This window comes from Barbus barbus, assembly GCF_936440315.1.
Source record: "Barbus barbus genome assembly, chromosome: 30".
Classification (NCBI taxonomy): domain Eukaryota; kingdom Metazoa; phylum Chordata; class Actinopteri; order Cypriniformes; family Cyprinidae; genus Barbus; species Barbus barbus.
Genome location: NC_136758.1, coordinates 15276982 through 15298415, shown reverse-complemented (window position 1 = coordinate 15298415; position 21434 = coordinate 15276982). Strand labels below are relative to the sequence as shown.

Sequence of the window (21434 nt, the reverse complement as noted above, 5' to 3'; positions counted from 1 at the left end):
GCACACACACAGCACTGAACACACACACACCGTGAACACACACCCGGAGCAGTGGGCAGCCATTTATGCTGCGGCGCCCGGGGAGCAGTTGGGGGTTCGGTGCCTTGCTCAAGGGCACCTCAGTCGTGGTATTGAGGGTGGAGAGAGCGCTGGACATTCACTCCCCCCACCTACAATCCCTGCCGGCCCGAGACTTGAACCCGCAACCTTTGGATTACGAGTCCGACTCTCTAACCATTAGGCCACGACTTCCAAAAATGTGACTAGAAGTAGACATGTTTATATCCGTATTATGATTAAAGAGGTGTCTTTTAACTTCTCCAGCATGTGCGTATTTACAGAATTGTTTAAAGTCAATTCAAACTGATACGTTGAAACGTTATGCCATTGCACTAATTCCGCTACTAGTTTTCATTATCTTTTTAACTATTATGCTTTTTTATTATTATTATTTTACAGGGTTGCATTTAACAAATAAGTTAGCATTTATTAAAGCAAGCAAATGTTTTGGGGAAGAGTTGTGAATTCATTTTAATTTTGTTTTTAAACAAATGCAAATTATATTTAAGTTCTAAATGACTTTGTGTCATAGCTGGGATTTAACTGGGTAACATGGAATTACAATAAACGACATAGTTATTAAATCCTAATCGGTGTAATAAACTGCAGTATGTTATACTCTATGCCTTTTTTGAGGTCAAATAATCGCAGAACTGTTTTTTTTTTTTTTAAACGAACTGTACGAAAGAACCGAGTCACTGAAATGAACCACACACTTCCTTGTAGCGTTATTGACGGAAGTGACGACGCAATCCTTACGCGACGCGAGCCGTTAGCCGCGCCTTATCCGGGAAAATTCAAACGAGTTGACATGGTAAGTGAGTCGGTTTTTAGTAATCGTAGGCCCTTTAGTCACTTAACCAGCTATATATTAAGTTGCAACTTTGTTTCACTTTCTGATATGTAATCGATCATTTTACACGGGGTTTGTCGACGATTAAGTGTGTACTTTCGTTTTAACTCTAACGTTAGTATTTTACAGCTAGACTAACGTTAAATCTGAATTTAGACAAGTGTTTATGGTTTAAATCGATTAAGATATTTATTTTATTACTGATGCTGCGTGTCAGCGAAAGCTTTTTTATATAAATATATAAAAAGCGTCTAATTTTATTGACTAAAGACGAATCAATCTCCACTTTTTAGCTTCTTTTGTTAATTAGATTTTTCCCCTTTGCATATGATAGGATTTTTGATGAGAGCATGGACCACTGTGGGGCTGTAAACATTTAGTCTGTCTTTTCGCTAATACAATAATGTATCATCCACTACAAGACTATTTCATTGCTCCTGAAGCCCCTAAGCCTGAAGACATGATCACACCAGTCAAAATCATACCTAAAGCAGCTCACAATTGGACAAAGGGGTCAGGCAAAAAGAGTTCAATCCGAGATGTGTTGGTGATGAACTCCACTGCACAGAATGCTGAAGAAAATAGTCCAGATATCCCCTGTGAGATCAGCAGCATCAATGCCACGGTGGAGGTCGCTCCTCAAGACAAAACTGACTTGATGCTGAAGAGATGCACTGAGACGCCAGCAAAGATTTTTGCAAGAATGAAGGCAAAGGTTCAGAGACAAAACTCTGCAGGGCTTGGGGCAGCCTCTGATCATGTTGGAAATCAAGAGATGTGTGGCGTTATCCCCTCGACCCCTGTAACCCAGTACTCACAAAAGAGTAACGCAAACCCGGAGACATATGTGTTAGCCCTCTCTCCTCCTCAGTCACTGAGAGGAGAAATAGATTTACCACAAGATAGTAATTCCATCGATCTTAATAAAGTGCCTGGAAGACAACATGACACCTTTAATATGGAGTCAGAGTCATTTATTGGTGAGTTCCCCTTTTTTCCCCAGATGTCATACATACTGAAAACTGACTTATAGAAATTAATTCTTCTGGTTTCACTTTTCTTTTTCTAGGGCCATATGTTTTACTTGAGAACATACCCGAGGAGATATCAGAGATGAAAGCAAGGCAAGAGCAAATGCCGGAGGATCTTTCTAAAAGAAACAGACGTATGATTTTAATGTTTTATTTTAGTAATTGCTGTTGTTTGGCATTTTAGGACGGTTGTATTCAGTGCGACCTGATTAATTTATAAAAAATCTGTTTGCATTTGGTTACTCAAGAGCCTTGTGTGCTGTTGGACAAGGTGGTTCCCGATGAGACATTAGCCCAGCTTCAACGGAAACCAATCACTTATGCCAGCAGTTCAAAGGACAGGAATAGAGGTATGATGTTTAATTCTACCCTGTGTTACTCACAAAATTAGAATTCTTCTTCTGTCACCAAGACAAATTCTTTGTGTGGGAAAAGGTATTTGGCAATAAGTATTATTCTGAGTTTTGCCAAAAATTTAGTGTGATCTAAATAATATAGCGCTGATCATAACACATTAGCTCTGTGTAATTTGATTGCAGGTGGTGTTGTTTTTGGTGAGAGGAGCATTTCCGTAGAAAAGGAAAATGAAGAAGACCTCCAAATAGACACATCCAGTAGTCCTGAGTCTGATGCGTTTGGCCAGTCGGAGTGCACAGAAGTGGTCCCTGGACTCCTTCAGCCCCCTCATAATCTACTGGATGATCCTCTACTGCAGCTCTCTCCTCGGGTGTTGATCCCACGAAAGAAAGTATCTGTGTTTCAGTCAAAACAGCAAGCTAGACAAGCAGACATCGCTCTCGATGAGGAAACAAATGTAAGTTTAAAAAAACAACAGCATTTGTTTCTTAATGGTTTTTAAAATCATTGACATAACTAAATGCAATGGTGATTTTATATTTTGTAATTGTGATCTGTATTTCAGCATTTGTAGTTAGTACGTTGTTTTGTCTTGTAGGTGAGAGAGATTCATTTAAGAAACTGGGTTTTGATACTGCTCAACAAAGAATTGGGGCTTGATGGTATTCGCGTGTAAGATATTTGCTTCCTACCCCTTTTTTCTTGTATATCTTAAAGACTTGTCATTGTGTCTGCACTACATTATAGAGTAATGTAAAATGTCTTATATATGTGACCCTGGACCACAAAACCAGTCATAAATTTAAATTTTTCAAAATTGAGATTTATATATCATCTGTTCAAGCTTTCCATTGATGTATGGTTTGTTATGATAGGACAATATTTGGCTGAGATACTACTATTTGAAAATCTGGAATCTGAAGGTGCAAAAAAATCTAAATATTGAGAAAATTGCCTTTACATTTTTCCAAATGAAGTTCTTAGCAATGCATATTACCAATCAAAAATTAAGTTAAGAATATATTTGTGGTATATATTTACAGTTAATATTTTCATGGAACATGATCTTTACTTGATGTCCTAATGATTTTTGGCATAAAAGAAAAATGGATAATTTTGACCCATACAATGTATTTTTGGCTGTTGCTACAAATATACCCCAGCGACTTAAGAGGTTTTGTGGTCCAGGGTAACATATTACAGCATTATGCTTTTTCATTAATCTTCTGTGAAGCTGTTTTGTAGCTCTAAAATGGGTTTGTTTGATACATGCAGAGATACTATGGTACATTGGCACAGCAGTTTTATCATTGAAAGAATCTCAAGTAATGTTCTCAAGACATCATCTGGCAAAACCTACGTCCTTATTGGGAAAATGGCCAAACATTCCTATTCATGTAAGATAATGATTTTTAAATCAGGTTGCATTACTTGGATTGTGTTTATTTAATTTGACAGTTTTGTTTTGACCCTTACAGCATTTCCATCATGGTTTTTGAAGAAATTTCAGTTTGGGTTTCCAAAAATGTGGAAGGAGTACCTGGATCGGCTTTTGAGTTGTCATACGGGGTAAGTTGCCTCAACTCTGTTATTATGTTTTTGTCAAATTATTAGAAGAAATTCTACATTTCATTAAATGATTTTGCCTCTTCTTGTTTTAGACCACAAAAAAATCAGGATGACTGTGTGAAACCTTCCAAAACTACAAATCAACAGGACTCTAAAAACTCAAAATCCAAACATCCCAAATGTGTTGTAACCTGTGAGTATAACGTTAACTGTGGCATTTAAATCAGTTAGACAATTCACAAATCTATCTGAATGATTTGTTACAGAATCAGTCATAATTATTTGATTCATTTATTGTCTAGTTGGTTATATGTTATTAGTAGTGCCGGTATCAAGAATGTTTGAAATCCCCGTTTAAATTCTGTTCATCCCCATAGGTTTGAAACTGTCACACTAATTTATTGAATTTTTTGGGGTTACAGCTCCCATCACTCCCACTGACAGTGTTCAGCAGGGTAGTGCAAAAGTTTCCCGCAGCGGCCGACTCATCAAACCTCCACTGGAATACTGGAAAGGAGGGAGGATTGTTATGGACTCTGACATGAATGTCACTGTCCATGAGGACTACTCTACCTCAGTGCTGTCCACGGTACTCTTCTCATTTCATTCAGCACTGCAAACAATGTCTTTGCTCTCTAGTGGCATTTCCGGGGACTTTTTATATTATGGAGCAGGTGGGCCATTTCTCAAATTTAATGTTATTTTTCTTTCCAGCCAAAGAAGCCAGTAACTATAGAAACATCACAAATCACAGAGGAACAATCATCCAGGCCTGAAACTCGGGGAAGAGGTGTGCATTGATGATGTACGTTTGTTTTAAAGTGTGTTTGTTTTTCATTGCAAATTTTTATATTTACTTGTTTTACAAAAGGGAGGCGTAACGCATCTAGCAGTGAAGATGAATTGTCAGTGCCAATGAGGAGGATCAAACAGCGTTCCAAACCCCAAAGAAAGGTCCAGAGCAATCCACCTCCAATTGAGAGCACAGCTCTGAATAAACCTCCAAGAGCTCAGAAAGTACCCCTGGTTATGGTCTTCAGCTCTAACTTGGGTCATGGTGTGAAACAAAAAGCTGGTCGACCTCAAAGAGCCTCTCTGAGAAAGCAACAGTCAGGAGGAGAGGAAAACACAATGGGTTCAGAGTCAGAAATGATGGAGAACACAAAGGTTGAATCAGTGAATGGTCATTTCACACCTAGGGATGAGCAGGAAACACGCTTTGAGAAGCACAATAACAAGTCTTCCCAAAAGCAAATTCAGGATGAACCACAATCCATGCCACACGACAGCAGTTCCTTACGCCGAAGTGCTCGGATATACTCCAAAGCCCAGTACTCTACTGACTCAAGCAGCTCATTTGCATCTCCAGACCCTCCAAAATGGCAAAGAGGAAAAGGGTCCACAGACCATAAACAGCTAACAAAACCTAATAAGACTGAGACCTCTTTAGTGAAAAACTTTACCAGTCATAAGGAACAAAATAAACAGGATTCAGTGAGAGTTTCACGTAGACCAGAAAAGACCTCTCAGAGAAATTCTGATGTTTTGGTAGGAGATTCTAATGATTTTCCCATAGATGATGATGCTGAAGAGAGAAGGCAACACGACAGGAAGCCTGCAGACCGCAAACAGCTAACAAACCCTCATAAGACTGAGACCTCTGTGGTGCCAGACTCTACCAGTCATAAGGAACTAAATGAACAGGACTCAGTGAGACGTTCACGTAGACCAAAAAAGATCTTGCAGAGAAACTCAGATGATGTTTTTGTAGGAGATTCTATTGATTTTCCCACAGATGATGATGATGACGAAGAGAGAAGTCGACAGGACAGAAAGCCTGCACGTACATTATTGTTGAAGAGGACAAGACAAAGGAAAGCTAAATCTGAAATTAAAACAAATGGACACCTTGCGTCCTCAGAGGACATGCATTCTGAGCACTCAGAGGATGAGGAAAGTGTTCAACGTGCTGTTTCAAATAACAGAAGATCAAAGAAATCTGAAACAGGAAAAGAAAACACTAGAAGCAAAAAGCCACAAACAGAAAATAGCCATATGAATGAACAAGATGAGCTATTGGATGGAAAATGGACTGAAGAAGAGCTACAAAAACTACACGAGTAAGCTTTAATCTTGAATCTTTTATATATATTTTATATATTTATTATCATTATTATTTTTTTAGATTTAAGTTTTGTTTTGTTTTTTACAGTTTTTGAAAGAAATTCTGGCTATTATTTTACAAATTCACGTAATTATTTTGGATGCATGAAATGTAGACAGATCATGATTGTACTGTGTATCTATCTGGACAGGGCTGTCAACTCATTGCCCAAGCACAAGAGTGGTTACTGGGCAAATGTTGCGTATATTGTTGGCACTCGTTCGGCTGAAGAGTGTCAGGAACAGTATAATTCCAATCAGAAGACCAACAAAAGACCCAGAAAAAGAGCTCAGAAAGCCGCAGCAACTGAGGAGCCAGGTATAATTTGAAGGGTTATGACCGTTTTTACAGATTGTGAGTTTTCAAATGCAAATTCATGCATTTGAAAATGAAAAACAAAACAAGGTCTCTTGTCTTGTTTTTTTTTTCCACAGGAAAGGAAATAGTTGCAATAACTGCTAAAGCTGGAACACTTAAAAGGAGACAGCAGATGAGGCATTTCTTGGACCACATGCCCAAAGATGACCATGATGACGTATTTGCCAACTCACCAGGGCACAATAAACAAATCAAGGTGCTTTACTGTTGATTGATTTGGACATGCACTGAACTAGATTCTTCATGAACTGCACATACAGACCTGATGAAGCCCCCTGTCTGAATGATAGCATATCTTGTCTATATCCTAAGAAAATCTAACTTGACGTTGTCTTTTGAAGTTGCCTGTATTCACTGCAAATGGAGATAAAGATTTCAGCCTGCTTCACAACCCTCAGACACCGAGGTCTAGCATTTCTACTGCTGCTAAAACCCCTCAGTGTCTGCACATCAGCCCAGGAATGCTGGGATCCATCAACAAGTACGCTTTCATCTCGACTGCCAAAGCTATATTTAGTGGGCGGATGCTGAGTGCACTCATCAGGCTTATTGCCTCATTTTAGAATTTTTAAAAAATGGAGATGTCTAATTTGGGTCTTTGTATAAACCAATTTTTTTTGGTTTATTTTAAGGAATAACATGGACAAGTACATTTTCCATCTTCAGAAGGGACGGAAACGGGGGAAAAAGGCTGCCCCAACGGTAACAGTCTCAAAATCCTACTTATCCTTAATCTTGTTACCATAAGTGATCCAACTGTTTTATTTTGTCTCCTTATTAATATGATGATGCAATATTTTTCTTGTGTAGGACAAGCTTACACCAACTCCAGAAGTCAAGAAGATGCTAAAGAGATGTGTTGGTATGCAAATCTTGATAACTCGAACATGCTAACTGTGCATCGAGTTGAAAAATGTTGTTTATTAATGTTACTAATGTTTTTTTTTTTTTGTTCATCACCCCTGTGTTTTTAACAGCTGAAGATGAAGACTTTGTGGTGTGGAACATGCTGTCAGATAAAGATATCCCATACAGAGATGATGACAGTGACGAGGAGGACGATTATTTTATGGAGTACTGCTGAGTTTCACTAAATCAGCTAGTTTCAGTGCTGTTAATCACATTGTTTTACAATATTTTAGCTTCTACTTTTTCAGTTGTTTTTAAATGCGTTTTGGTTAGTCAAACACCAGTGCTCATGAAATGCTTGCTAGCTCTAGTTTACAAAAGATCTCAAATGAAGATTTGTAATTGACCTTGTTTGGCCAGTTCTTCTACAATGCAGTGTGTATCAGAGAGTTGTATATATTTTTTTAATTTGAAGTTCAAAATCTGCAGATGTTATACCATAATTCTAATGAAAGAGGATAAACTCAGCTCGCTATAAAGAAATGCAAAAGAAACCAGTTCTAATTAATTCCTCCAGTGTGAAAGCAACAAGTTGAAAATGTCACATTTTAGATTCTTTTGATTATATTGTAAATAAATATATAAGCAAATACAATGTGTGAACAAATAAAACGGTTAAAACTTATTTTTGTCCACCAGTTTTACTCAAGTATGCTGTGCTCACAGTAAAGCTCTTTCTTTGTCATGTTTCTTCACGTTCTTTATAAACATGGTTTTGGACAATGTCTCTATTAGTCTTTTTGCTGCTTTTGAAATGCATAACAATTAATGCCTTTTTATTTTCATATTTTGTCCCTAAACTACACGTATACTATCAATATAAGTTTTCTTGCACCAAAATCTTTTTTCATCATCTTTCTGAACCATAGAATTATTTATAAAGCGGTTTTTGATACAGTAAATGTAACCTGAAGTTGATGATAGTGCTTATGGTTGTTTTGAAGTAATACATTGCAAAAAACTAAATATAATGCCAATAAATGCTATGTACTAGCCAAAACTGTTGTGCAGGTAGGCAGCTATTCTATAATGCAGATAAATGCAGTCTCGGCACGTTACTATAAAAGCCAAAAAAAGTTGCCTAGGTAGACAGCCATATAGTTTTTAGACCGAGCCCGTTTGAATAGCGTCCCTCTAGCGGTCACTCGCGGTCATGTTTAACGTGGCTGCGCTTCACGGTTTGACTCGCACTTTTCATGCAAGCAGATGTCTTTGAGGAATTACACACAAACAGTCGCCTTGAATAGGGAAATACTCCTCTCACTAACGTCCCCCCGACATTACAGTTGATGGATTTAGCAGGTAATACACATTTTCCTCACGATACTTTCATTTTAAAGACGGTAAATCGCTGCTTTTGAAGATTTATCTCGCTAGCATTTTGTTAGCATTGGAAAAAAAAGCTAGCGTTAGGCTAGAATACCTAACACTTAGTAAATCATCGACAACTACATGTCTGCTTTAGTTTGTGTCGTATGTTTAGTTAAAAACCAATGTTCGAGGATAACTATCTTTGGGTGAAGTTGGCAGTAAATCGGGTTAGCCAGGAGTCCTGTTCATTTAGCCTGGAGTCATCGTCATCTATATCAAGAAATCAAACGCACTATAAAGACTTGTTTAAGGACATATATGTATTTATTCATTTATTCTGTGCTCAAACAGATTTGTTGGATTTTTTTTATTTTTTATTAGAATAACTACAGCTACAGGTTAATACAGTAACATAAACACGTTCGCAATCATCAGCTTTTTAATCATATACAGATTGAAATATAACATAAGAAACTCCTTTGCATCTTAATAAACCTTTAAGAAAAGTAAAGGGTCTTGTTCCAGACAGCCTGACTGACTCGTCATAGACCATCCAAGAAACCTAAAATAATTTCACTATCCCATCCTTTCTGTTTCCCTGACAGGCACTTTGATGTCCTGTCTCACCCTCCTTAATCTGGTTTAGAACTTGAGATCCATTTAAGGTCTTGTTTTAGTCATTTTGGTTGCATGATCTGCTGGTTTCTTTCTAGACTTCGCAGACGCAGTGGACATAATGCATAATTCACAGCGGCGACATATAACTTTACAAGGTACTTTTGGAAAAACAGATGTGCTATTTATAATAAACCTGTTATAAACTGGCATGTTCACGAACCTTTGTGTAAATGTAGAAGTTATGAAACAGGACACGTAGCAAAATCCTGATCGGTAAAAGCATTTATGTAGAGTCATTAATTGCATCACTTCCTTTTTACATCACCTTTGGTGTATACTTTGTAAATAATTTATGTAAAGCAGGGGTTTTCTACCCCTGTTCCTAAAAATTAAAAGGCAGCTAACGTTATATATTTTCATGTATAAAAGACCCTGTCTGTAATGTGAAAAAATAAATAAGTAGGGCAAAATATTGTTTAGAAATTTAGTTTTTCTCTTTTTTTTCTCTACTCACAGTAGTGCTATATAGTGTTGTTTTAGTTAAACTAAAACATTTAAAAATGATCATTACTTTATGTTAACTGAAATAAATGAAATATTAAAAACCTTACATTTTTCTATTTTGTTGTTTAACTTGATGAACTAAATTAAAGAAAAATATAACTGAAATAAAAATGTAAAAAACTATATAGACATACTGAAACTTTAACTAAAATGAAAAAGAAAGCAAAATATTGTTTATTTGGTATATATTTTTTGTCTGCTAATTTATGTCTTATTTTTATTTATTTATTTTTTATTTAATACTGTTTTTTCCGTAAACTTTTCAACGGACCCCTTGGTGGTTTATTTCAGGGAGGATGGAGGTGTCCGGAATGTGAGGGGTGCTGGGGTTAAGGTCTCAGGTGAAAAGTTGGAGTGGGAGAAGAGACAGAAAGATGGAGCAGGCTAATAGTTTACTGCTGAACGAGGAAGCCTGCAGTCAGCTGCGGGAGCACCAGAGGGCCGAGTTTGTCTTCGAGTGGCTGCGTTTCCTCAAGAAACTACTCCCTGCCACAGACCGGGTGAGTTGAGGGCGCTAACAATAAGCTCTCTGTTTGAGAAGAAACGCTTCTGTCTGTCTCTCTCTCTCTCGAACACAAACACAAGCAAGCCTCTCTGAACAGACTCCCTGATTATTCGTCTGCCTTTTCACCGGCTGTCTCTCAGCCTGGAATGGACTAGTGATGTGTCTGTCTGTTTCTTACTGGTGAAGTGCCAAGAAACTGCAATTAAAGAGCGCCGCTCATCTAAACAGTATGTCGGCATGTATTTGTGTGGCAGGCCGATGTGAAACAGAACCAGAAGCGCCTGGTGGAGCAGCTGACGACGGTACTGATGGGTTCTCCGGGCCCCCCGACACGACTGCTGCTGGCACAGTGTCTGGCGCTGGTGTACCGAGTGGGCGACTCCCTCACATCCAGCCTCACCGTGGACCGCTGCAATGACATCATCCGCAGCAAGGATGACTCGCCCAGCTTCCTGCCTACAAGACTGTGAGTGTCATAAATCTGCACCCTACACACACACATCACGCGCTGCAGATGGGCTTCAGCTTGATCTTCTGCCAGTGAGTTTACTTATTGCTCCCTACAGGGCAGCTGTGTCCTGTTTGGGTGTGCTGTATGAGCAACTGGGCCGGCTACTCATCAACTCGTTTAAAGAGACCGTGGCAAACCTTCTGAAAGCCATGAAGAGTGCAGAGGTACGTGTGGCTGCACACCAGTAGGTGATTCACAGTTCAGCCAAACACAGAGATGTGACTGTACTTCACTGTGAAAAATTTTACTTTTTTTTTACCAATAGTTTGGAGGACAAACTATGTGATGTTTTGAATCAAAACATGCAGCATTTTTTATTTTGACCATCACAAAACGCTTAGGACTTGACAATGAAATTCACTACATTTTCACTTGGATATATGTCACAATAGAAAATAAAGGACAATCACATCTTCCGTTTCATGTGGACTTTAATGTTTTAAAGTGTGTTATGCTCACCAAGGCTGTAAAAACATTAATATTGTGTGAAATTATTACAATTTAAAATGACAGTTTTCTATTTGAATATATTTTAATATGCAAGTTATTTCAGTGATGGCAACTTTGTCTCCAGTCTTCAGCATCACATGATCCTTCAGAAGTCATTTTAAAATGCTAATTTGAAGAAACACTTATTATTATTGTCTTACTATCTTTGTTGAAAACAGTTGCATTGCTTAATATTTTAGTGGAAAACAATACTTTTTTCAAGATTCTTTGTTGAAAGAATGGCAAATAGAAACATTTCAAATAGATTTTTTTGTAATTTCTTAAGAAAAAACAAAAATGCACTAAACCCAGTTGTTTAAACAGTAGTGTATGTTTAATAGTGTTTCTAAGGCAATCATTTGTATATTTTATAGACAAAACTCTTAACTTAAAGGCAGGGCTCCAGACAAAAAAATCGAGTAAGGAGCCATTGGCTCCTATAAAAGAAAAACTTAGGCGCCAAATTATTTTTTTAGGTGCCACAGAATAAAAGTGGTTTATTTTATTATTATCATTTTATTTTTCCCCCCTATTTTAACATTTCAATCATTTTGTCATGTGTTTGTCTTATCTTTTCTAGGCTTTATCAGCATTTTAATCCATCTTGTAGATGATCAGGTCAACCGAGGGACTAAGGTTCACTTAAAGTGTGAATTAAATGTCTTTTACAACTTGAAATATACAGTCACAAAGAATTGTTCGTTACACAGAATCTGTATCAATATCATGGACCATAAGCATCACTTGGCAACTGAGTGCAGTGCATCCTATAAATGTTGTCACGTCTTTCACACATTCAGTCTGTTTTTCTTCATTAGTAAAATGCAATTTTATAGGAGGAGTTGAATCATGTACAACAGAATAAGTAAAAATATTAATATGCAACAGCGCATGAATATAGCAAAACGCTCCTCTTTATAGTTATTTTTCTAGCTGACTGATGAGTTTATGGACACTGAGTGGTTATTCTGAGGTAAATGTATTACAATGCAATGTTTACAAGCTTTATACATTTCCTCAGTTTGAAACAATGAGCTTTTACATAAACCAGTGCTGATGCCGCGCGCTCTCTTGATATTGAAATTAGCTGATAATTAATAAAATTATCAGTTGCTTTCATTGACGTGAACTCCGTTATATTTGCATATGAAGCGGGAATTGAAGAACGGATTTATATCCGTTTTGCGAAGACACATTTATGTGGCCAAGTGTAAATGGGGAAACGTTTTAACAAATCATATAGATATCCGATCAGAGAAAATGCATGAAGTGAGCAGGTGTAAACAGGCCCTTTCAGGTCTCTCTCACTGCGTTCAGCAGACTGTGTGCGGCAGAGACGAGGACTGTTTGAAACTCTTTCCAGTAAAACTTTGATGCGCATCGTCTTATGTAAGTTTAATACGTGAACATAACAAAAGATGTGAGCGCAAAACAATCGGGAAAAAAGTCCTTTCATGCAAATTATATATAGTCGCCAGTGGCGACCTCAGCAAAAACTTCACTCGCAAATTAATATTTTTGGTCGCAAATGCGACCATTTTAGTCGCAGTTTGGAGCCCTGAAAGGGATAGTTCACCCAAATATTTTGTCATTAATTACTCACCCTCATGTCGTTCCTAACCTGTAAGACCTTCGTTCATCTTCGGAACACAAATTAAGATGATTTTTTTATGAAATCTGAGCGCTCTGGCCCTGCATAGACAGCAAGGATATGACTACGATCAACACACAGAAATAGTCCGAAGCAATAAAAGAACGAAAAGAAATAGTCCATGTGACATCAGGGGTTCAACTGTAATTTTTTTTATGAAGCTATGAGAATAGTTTTTGTGCGCAAAGAAAACAATAATAACATAATTTATTCAACAATACTTCTCCCTGAGTTACCGTCTTCTGCCATTTTGGAGAGTACCCCTGAACATAATCAACATAATCAGCGTTGTTTACGTTAAGCATGTGCGTGCTTTCTACTGAACGTAAACAACGTTGATTACGTTCTACGGTACTCTCCAAAAAAGTATTCTCGTAGTTTCGTAAAATTACGGTTGAACCCCTGATGTCACATGGACTATTTTACCGATGTCCTTGCTACGTTTCTGTGCATTGATTGTGGTAATATCCTTGCTGCAGATTCCATAAAAAATATCTTCATTTGTGTTCTGAAGATGAACGGAGGTCTTACGGGTTTGGAACGACATGAGGGTGAGTAATTAATGACAGAATATTCATTTTGGGGTGAACTAACCCTTTAAGTTTTGAATATCAATGAGCACATTTTTTAATTATGGACATGCTATTACTTTACTAAGAAATTCCACTATAAAACTAGACTCCACTATACAAAATAGACTTAAAGAGGGACCCGAGTCATATATGGGAACCAGAATATCGCAGAGAACCTGGAATGGGCACTTTGGAAAAATGGGATAGAGATATTTTTATATTCCAGAAGACAGTAGCTTTTATAAATGTGTGTGTGTGTGTGTGTGTGTGTGTCTCCAGTCTCAGGGCCGCTGTGAGATCATGTTGTGTATTGAGAGGATTCTGAAGGGTTTAGGTGTGAGTGCCGTATCCTGTCACAGAGACATCTATAAAGCTGCTCGCACATGTCTCACCGATCGCTCCATGGCTGTGCGCTGTGCTGCTGCAAAGGTACTGGACACTCAACCCCATGCCTCAGTTACTAATCATATGTATGTTTATCAAACATGTATTACTTATTGACAGAAATAGGTTTACATTCACAGCTGACTGATGGGAAATACACATTTGGTTATTTATTGTTAATGTTTATATCAAACACAATTCAGATTATAATAATATTATTACCCCAAAATACCTATAAAATGTCTTCAAATGTGGATTGTAAGTGATTATTTAAAGTGTACTATTTCCAGCTAAAGGAGGAAGCGGTGCAAACACTTTTAATAAAAATACACTTTTATTACCATTTAATAAAAAAGATGAAATATTAATAGAATTTGTCATTCCAAACAAAGGCTAATTTGAAAATAATGTTTTGATTTTAGTTTTTGTCCCAGTCTGCTCAGAATCACTATAAATTGAAGTAAATTATTCATTTTAGTTAGTTAGTATTCTGTTGTGGAGTGGTGTGTTTTTGTAGTGATGAAAAGTGACAAACATTCCCCAGAATATTTAAGATATTATTATATATCACTAAATATGACTATAATCACTTATTATAATCAATTTGTTACTTTTTTCTCTTTTTATCTTAGCCTTTGTTATGTTAATATTCTATATTCTGTTCCAATCTATGCGTTTTAAATATTGCATATAAATGGACAGGATGTTGTGTACTTTATATTGTTAGAAGAAAAGTGTCACAGGTTTAAAACAAAACTTGAAATCAATTCCAGTAGACAGATATAATTATTAAAGGGGTCATCGGATGCAAAATTCACTTTACAAGTTGTTTGAACATAAATGTGTGCTGGAACTGTGTGTACACATCCATCCTATAATGATAAAAATCCACCCAGTGTTTTTTTTTAAATCCCTGTTTTAAAATCCCCTTTCTCAAATCAGGCTGTTCTGAGATTCCTGTCAGAATGACGTAGTTCTGCGCAGGCAGCTCCCACGATAGTTTATTGACAAGGCCTTACCTTAGACCCGTCCTGAGTGAGCTGAGAGCTGTCCGCCATTCTGTCGACTCCGGTGCAGGGGAAGACAAGATGTCTCCGATTAAGCGATTGAGGTGTTTTGTTTTTGGATGTAATAATGAATAAAGTAGTCATCATTTACTCCCGACATCTGAGCCGCTGAAGACTCAGAGGATTAATTTTACTTTCGTTTTTGAAGGCCCTATCCCCGATCTGCCTAAAAGCGTCTATGTTTGCGCGAATCATTCGTGATCCAGCTTCATCTACAGAAGAAGTGAATATAAGGTTTTTTTATGAATCTTTGCAAGTTGCCTTTCCTAATATGTGCTAGTCAGCCAGTTTCGCGGGTGAAGTTTACAGTCTGCTCGTCACTCCATGGTAGTCTCAGCCTCAGACGGACCGTTGGCTAAACGTCTGATGCATATGACTCACTTTTCTGGAAACACTTCAGGAATGTTGAAGTCGTCATCTGACTGGTTGAATTAAACCGAATTTCTGGGAGACGCGAGTGTCGCGTTTATTTTCGGTCCGCTGGGAAACAAAGATGCAGTGGCGCCAAACCCCCTCACGAAAGAAGAAAGCCGTCATGTTTACAAATGTGACGAACAACGCTTATCAGGGTCAACTAAACGCTGGATTTTCAAAAGTATGTGAAATATTTAAAGTTCGCGACATAGAATCTTTAAAATACATCCGAGAGTTTCACACACCGGTTTGTTATTGTGGCGACATTTCCACGCCCGAAACGTGGCGCTAAACGAAACGAACTATGATTGGTTGTCAGTCAGTCAAACGGCCTCATGGGCGGGCCTTGGCCAATGAAACCGGCCATCTATTCTAGACATTCAGCCATCAGTCTGAAGATCTGGCTACGCGAGACTACTCCATGGAAGAGAGGGAAGGGGCGAGCAGAGCTCATTAGCATTTAAAGCAACATGGACTAAAAACCGGCTTGATGAAAACAGAGCTGATTTTGTCAGGGGAAAAAGGTGTTTTTTACACTACTATTGAGAAATTTTTACCAAAGCATGTTATAGACTTTTCATTAAGACCCTAAAGAATCCTATCAACTTGTGGAAAATGGGCATCCGATGACCCTTTAATAAAGTTAATTTCTTTTATAACTAATATTTTTGTCAAGTTTGTCAAGGTTTCAGTTTTTGTCCCAGTTTTCCCAGAATTACTATGAAGTTGTGAATTTGATTATTTAAGTTTTTTGATAGTGTCTTATGGAGCTCCAGAGAGAGGCTGTCTTCCTGTGGTCCACAGAGCTGGAGAACGTGGCCACTCTTTGTTTTCGAGCCTTCGAGGGCTCAAACTATGATGTGCGAGTCAGCATCTCAAAACTGCTTGGCACTTTATTAGCGTCTGCAGTGGAGCCCAGACAGGCCATAGGTGGGTGGATTTTATTCAGTAATCTCAGTAACATCCTCAGAGGACACCAAGCTGATAATTTACCCATGGAGATTGTAAAAATTCTCTCCTCTCCTCTGTCACCCACATACTGCTATTCTTTTCCTCAAATGTAATGCTCAACTTTCCTCTCCCACTCGATTCTATCTGTTCTATCATTTATCCCCTTGCACTCTCTCTCACGCTCTCTTTCATTCTTCCTCCCCTGTTCCTGTGGCTTTGCTCTCAGCTCCGAGGCCAGGCTCCAAGCGCAACTCCCTGGAGGAGGTGATGGAGCTGCTGAGTTCTGGTTTCCTGCGGGGTGGAGCCAGCTTCCTGCGGGCCAGTGGAGACATGTTGAAAGGGACCAGCTCAGTCAGCAGAGATGTGCGCGTGGGCATCACACAGGTCGCTCATCCTCCTACAGTGCTTTCTTTGTGATCCGAATGCTTGTGTTTTGAGTCACAGCATGACTGGCTTTATGTCTAGGTTAAAATAAAATAATATATAACATCGGAAAAAATCTTTTTTCTCCCTTTATTTATGTGTCAGTTATCCGTTATGCAGAAAAAAAGTTGTTCTACATAGTTATATTTAAAATGAATTTGTTATTTTATGTAGGTTTATCAATTTCAGTTTATTAATTTAACATGAATAACACCTGTTTTCTCTCTTAAACAGACATGTGTGGTATTTGTGTCCATTCTGGGCGGCACGTGGCTGGAAACGCACTTCTCCTGTCTTCTTTCTCTTCTCATGGAGTGGGTATCTCATGCACGGGCGACGCAATACCCGGCAGATGCCGTCTCCTGCCGCTGCTGTGTCTCCTTCATACTGCGGGCCACTCTTGGCACTTTGCTGGGGGAGAAGGCCCAAATCGCAGCTGCCAAGGAGATCTGCCAGTTGATCAGCAAACAGAAGAGGGTTGTGGGTAAGAAACTAGGCCAAGGGCGAATATTTAGGTCTCACTGGGTATTAAGTTGTAATTTCTTAAATGTATGCTGTTTCTGTCAGACGCAGCTCTTCATGAGGGGAACGTGGAGGCACGTGTGAGCCCTGCGGATGTCGCAGCTAGTCAGCATGTGCTGGTATGTGCTCTCCTAGAACTGGGCAGTCTGCTACAGGACCTGAGCTCGACTGCCGCCCCACTACTGCAGGACACCAGCATAGGTTTGTCATGCATTATTAACCAACAAACTCTCTTCACCCCATTAAACCTTTTTAAAGTGCCCCTATTATGGGTAATGAAAAGTTCATATTTTGGTTTTGGGAGTCCCCAACAACAGGTTGACATGCATGCAAAGTCAAAAAACACTTTCATTGTCTTATAATCTGCTTTTATTTTTACCTTATTTGCTCAACGACTCCCAAACGATTCATTTAATGGTTAATTTTTTCAAACCCCTCCTTTGCGTGACACTAATCTGCAGTTTCATTTTCATTTCACCATGCCTGTAATGCCTGATAAAGCAGCATTTGTGAGTGCAGTGCTGCTTTGTGTACATGTACAGCGTTACCAGGGGAACCGCAGTTTTACCAAAGTGGCACCTAGTGGCAAAGAATGAATTTGCATTTTCATTCAGACCAATGCGAAAAGACCAACAAGTGGGTATGCTAATGTTTCATGTTGATGTCAACATGAAATGGCTTGGGATTCGTTTTTAAAAATGACTTTAAGATTTAAAACTTTGCAGATTTTCATTCATTTAGAGCTGTTACACACTGCATGAAAGGTAATTTTCAAAAATCCATAATAAGGGCACTTTAAAAGATTTTTAGAAACTCTATTTTTTTTTTTTTTAACGCCCCAAATATTTAAAATGTGACGGCAAAAATACCCTCTCTGAGTTCTTTGTTTGTTTGTTTATTTTATTTTATTTCTTTCTTTTTTAAAATTGATGTACACTACTTGTTTATTTTATTTAATTTCTTTTTTTTTTTTTTTTTTACAATTTATGTACACTACTGTTAAAAAGGTTGGGTTTGTAATTTAAATTTTTTTGGGAAGAACATACTTTTATTCAACAAGGATGCATTAAATCAATCAACAGTGAACGAAACGCGATTTTATAATGTTACAAAATATTTATATATAAAAAAAGCGTTTTTTTAACTTTGTTCCTCAAAATATATAATTAATTAAATATTAAACAGCACAACTGTTTTCAACATTGATAATAATGAGAAATATTTCTTAAGCACCGAATCAACATATTATAATGATTTCTGAAGGATCATGTGACAAGTTGAAGGATCTGAAGACTGGAGTAATGGATGTTAAAATTTCAGCTTTGCCATCACATTAATAAATTACAGTATATTAAAATAGAAAAATGTTATTTTAAATTGAAATAAAATTTCACAATATCACTGTTTTTACTGTGTTTTTGATCAAATAAATGCAGTCTTGGTGAACATAAGAGACGTCTTTCAAAAATGTTTAAGAAAATCTTGCTGACTCCAGACTTTTGAACAGTAGTGTATTTTATTATATTGCTATTCTATATTCTGTTCAAGACAAAGAATTTAAGTATTGGATGGACAGGATGTTGTTTAGTATTAAATGGTTAGTTTTTTTTTTTTTTTTTTTGAGACCTTTATGTAGCTTTTTTTGAGACCCAGTAACAAATTTACAGTAATTTGCAGTAAAAGCTATAATATTTTTGTCAATAAAACTGGTCTAGACAACATCCTGCTCCTATCACTGCACATTTGTGATGATTTTTGATGGTCTTGTACTGGAGTTTGAACCAGGGTCAAAGAAAGATGTTTTTCAAGTGTCTATAACTACATCTACAGTGTGTCTGCTCTTTAATGGATGTGTCACAATATGGCCTGGATGAAGGTGTGAGCAGAAAAAGTGCCTACAGCTGCAGATTTAACACATCCATCCTGAAATTTCAGAAAGAGCTCAGATTGTCATCTCTGATGCCTTGAACTTTACCAAAACTGCAAATTCAGTAGTTTCTCTGTTTTGTTTTTCTGACAGGAATGTTGGACACTGTGATCTCTGTTCTTCTTCACCCCAGCACATCTGCTCGTCTGGCGGCCGCCTGGTGCCTGCGGTGTGTTGCCGTAGGGATGCCTGCTCAGGTGGCGGTGTTGCTAGACCGCTGTGCAGAGAGGCTGAATGCCCTGAAGTCATGCCCAGAGGCTGTGGCAGGGTACAGTGCTGCCATCGCAGCTCTGCTGGGAGCCGTACAGATCTGTCCGCTAGGAATATCACACTCGAAGGGCAAGGTATGAATGAGACCTGCATGTAGACATGTCCTATCCTCTGTTTAAAGCACACAGTAAGTTTGCGCTTCTGTTTATGCTGTATCATCGGATATGCTTAAGGTTTGTTCATGCTGGCAGCATTTCAGATCACTGTAGTCAGTGAGTCTCTGCTGTTGCTTGCTAGTAGGCGTTTTTACACAATTGCAGTTTTCAATCCGGCACCAGATCACTGTCTAGACTCCCTTTGGTAGTTTCCACACTGCATCACAGCTCATTTTAATGAAGTTGGTGTCTAAACATTAAGAAATTGAAAATGAATGACTTCATTTTGAAATGGATGACAAATCAGCTGTCATTGTTAATGTATTATGTGGTATTGCATCCCACAAAAAGTTAAACCTTAAAGTGATAATTTGCCCAAATTGCCAAAACCCTCTTGCAGCTCCAAACCTGTGTGGCTTACTTTCTTCTGCAGAACATACAAGATATTTTCAACTAGTGTTTCTAGCTTAGTTTTTTTAATCAAATTGTAAATTATCAGTTGTATCAATATTCCGTATCATTTTCAATATCTCAGAGAAGGGCATAAGACTATATACTTATTTAATTAAAATACACTGAGGTTTGTGTGCAGCGGTGTGTGTATATTATTTATATATATATATATATATATATATTATTATTATTATTATTATTATTATTATTTTTTTTTTTTTAGATTTTCTATAAAAGAAAGAAATAGTTGATGCTGTATTTGATGTGTATCACTCATTCCTATGGACGGGTTGCAGGTGGTGATGACCTTGGCAGAAGATCTGCTGCGCTCTGCAGCTCAGAACAGCAAAATCTCCATCCAGCGCACTCAAGGAGGTTGGCTGCTGCTCAGTGCCCTCTTCACACTGGGTATGGATCAGTTTACTTGTTTGTGATCTTCAATATACCCACATACATATACACATACAGACACATAGACAAGATGTGCCAGTCAGTGTGCTGGAAGAATTTTTTTATCATCCTTTTTGTTCTTTCTGATATTTTTTATTAGTCGTGGCCTAATGGTTAGAGAGTCGGACTCGTAATCCAAAGGTTGCGGGTTCAAGTCTCGGGCCGGCAGGGATTGTAGGTGGGGGGAGTGAATCTCCAGCGCTCTCTCCACCCTCAATACCACGACTGAGGTGACCTTGAGCAAGGCACCGAACCCCCAACTGCTCCCCGGGCGCTGCAGCATAAATGGCTGCCCACCGTGTGTGTTCACGGTGTGTGTGTGTTCAGTGCTGTGTGTGTGCACGTTGGATGGGTTAAATGCAGAGCACGAATTCTGAGTATGGGTCACCATACTTAGCAGTATGTCACTTCACTTCACTTCACTTTATTCAAGGTCCCACTGTAATGGAGCATCACTTGCCTCGATTGCTGTTGCTATGGAAATGTGCCTTCCCACTGTCTGTGAAGGACGTGGAGAATGAGCTGCGGCGTGGAGACTCCTTCACCTGGCAGGTGACCCTGGAGGGCCGAGCAGGAGCATTGTGCGGTGAGGGTCTTTTATGAATCTCACAGGCTTCTCACTTATGTCAGTAGTCTATCTGACATGATAAACTTTGCTTTAGGTTCTATGCTGCTGACTGCAGATAGGAATAAACAGAATGTTTGGTCTTCATAGCTTGTGTCATATTCCTTATAGCAATGAAGAGTCTGGTGGTGCACTGCAAAGACCTGCTCACCGATGATGTCATCAGTCGTTTACTTCCTCTCTTGTCCTGTGCAGTGGCCCTGCTCAATCAGTGAGTGGATCTCGATTGCTTAAAATGAAGTTATTTCAGGCAATGCAGAATGCAGATGCAATGTCAACAGGATGTTTATAGACAAATATTTATCACATTT

General features: G+C 38.3%; 2 protein-coding genes across 4 annotated transcripts in view; both read left to right on the top strand.

The window, feature by feature from the left end:
- Positions 1-838: 838 nt before the first annotated feature.
- On the top strand, positions 839-8048 carry LOC306850772 (uncharacterized protein). The gene is made up of 18 exons (XM_079386629.1): positions 839-874; positions 1248-1893; positions 1983-2078; positions 2193-2294; positions 2484-2758; positions 2900-2973; positions 3577-3698; positions 3780-3870; positions 3963-4063; positions 4293-4459; positions 4585-4660; positions 4742-5990; positions 6186-6352; positions 6469-6608; positions 6754-6893; positions 7045-7114; positions 7223-7274; positions 7390-8048. The coding sequence occupies exons 2-18, from the start codon at positions 1317-1319 to the stop codon at positions 7494-7496; spliced, it is 3606 nt and encodes a 1201-aa protein (XP_079242755.1). The 5' UTR covers positions 839-874; positions 1248-1316; the 3' UTR covers positions 7497-8048.
- A 416-nt stretch (positions 8049-8464) lies between these two features.
- Positions 8465-21434, top strand: part of heatr5a (HEAT repeat containing 5a) — a 29365-nt gene continuing 16395 nt past the window's right edge. For 2 of the 3 annotated variants that reach the window (XR_013782441.1, XM_079386725.1), the window contains exons 1-13: positions 8465-8623; positions 10106-10314; positions 10574-10785; positions 10886-10994; positions 13822-13971; positions 16166-16337; positions 16585-16742; positions 17016-17265; positions 17349-17504; positions 19324-19574; positions 20345-20456; positions 20932-21084; positions 21235-21334. Coding sequence is in view for 2 of the 3 variants with exons in the window: in XM_079386725.1 (XP_079242851.1) it covers positions 10189-10314; positions 10574-10785; positions 10886-10994; positions 13822-13971; positions 16166-16337; positions 16585-16742; positions 17016-17265; positions 17349-17504; positions 19324-19574; positions 20345-20456; positions 20932-21084; positions 21235-21334 (1949 nt within the window). In the remaining variant the exon portion in view is untranslated. Of the gene's footprint in view, positions 8624-9345; positions 9406-10105; positions 10315-10573; positions 10786-10885; positions 10995-13821; positions 13972-16165; positions 16338-16584; positions 16743-17015; positions 17266-17348; positions 17505-19323; positions 19575-20344; positions 20457-20931; positions 21085-21234; positions 21335-21434 lie in introns of all 3 variants that reach the window. The other variant, XM_079386726.1, reaches the window with a different exon arrangement.

Coding starts and splice junctions, on each gene's coding strand:
- LOC306850772 (XM_079386629.1), top strand. CDS start 1,317: ATGTATCATCCACTACAAGACTATTTCATTGCTCCTGAAGCCCCTAAG. Junction 6,353..6,468: donor CGCAGCAACTGAGGAGCCAG/GTATAATTTGAA, acceptor TTTTTTCCACAG/GAAAGGAAATAGTTGCAATA. Junction 6,894..7,044: donor ATGCTGGGATCCATCAACAA/GTACGCTTTCAT, acceptor GTTTATTTTAAG/GAATAACATGGACAAGTACA.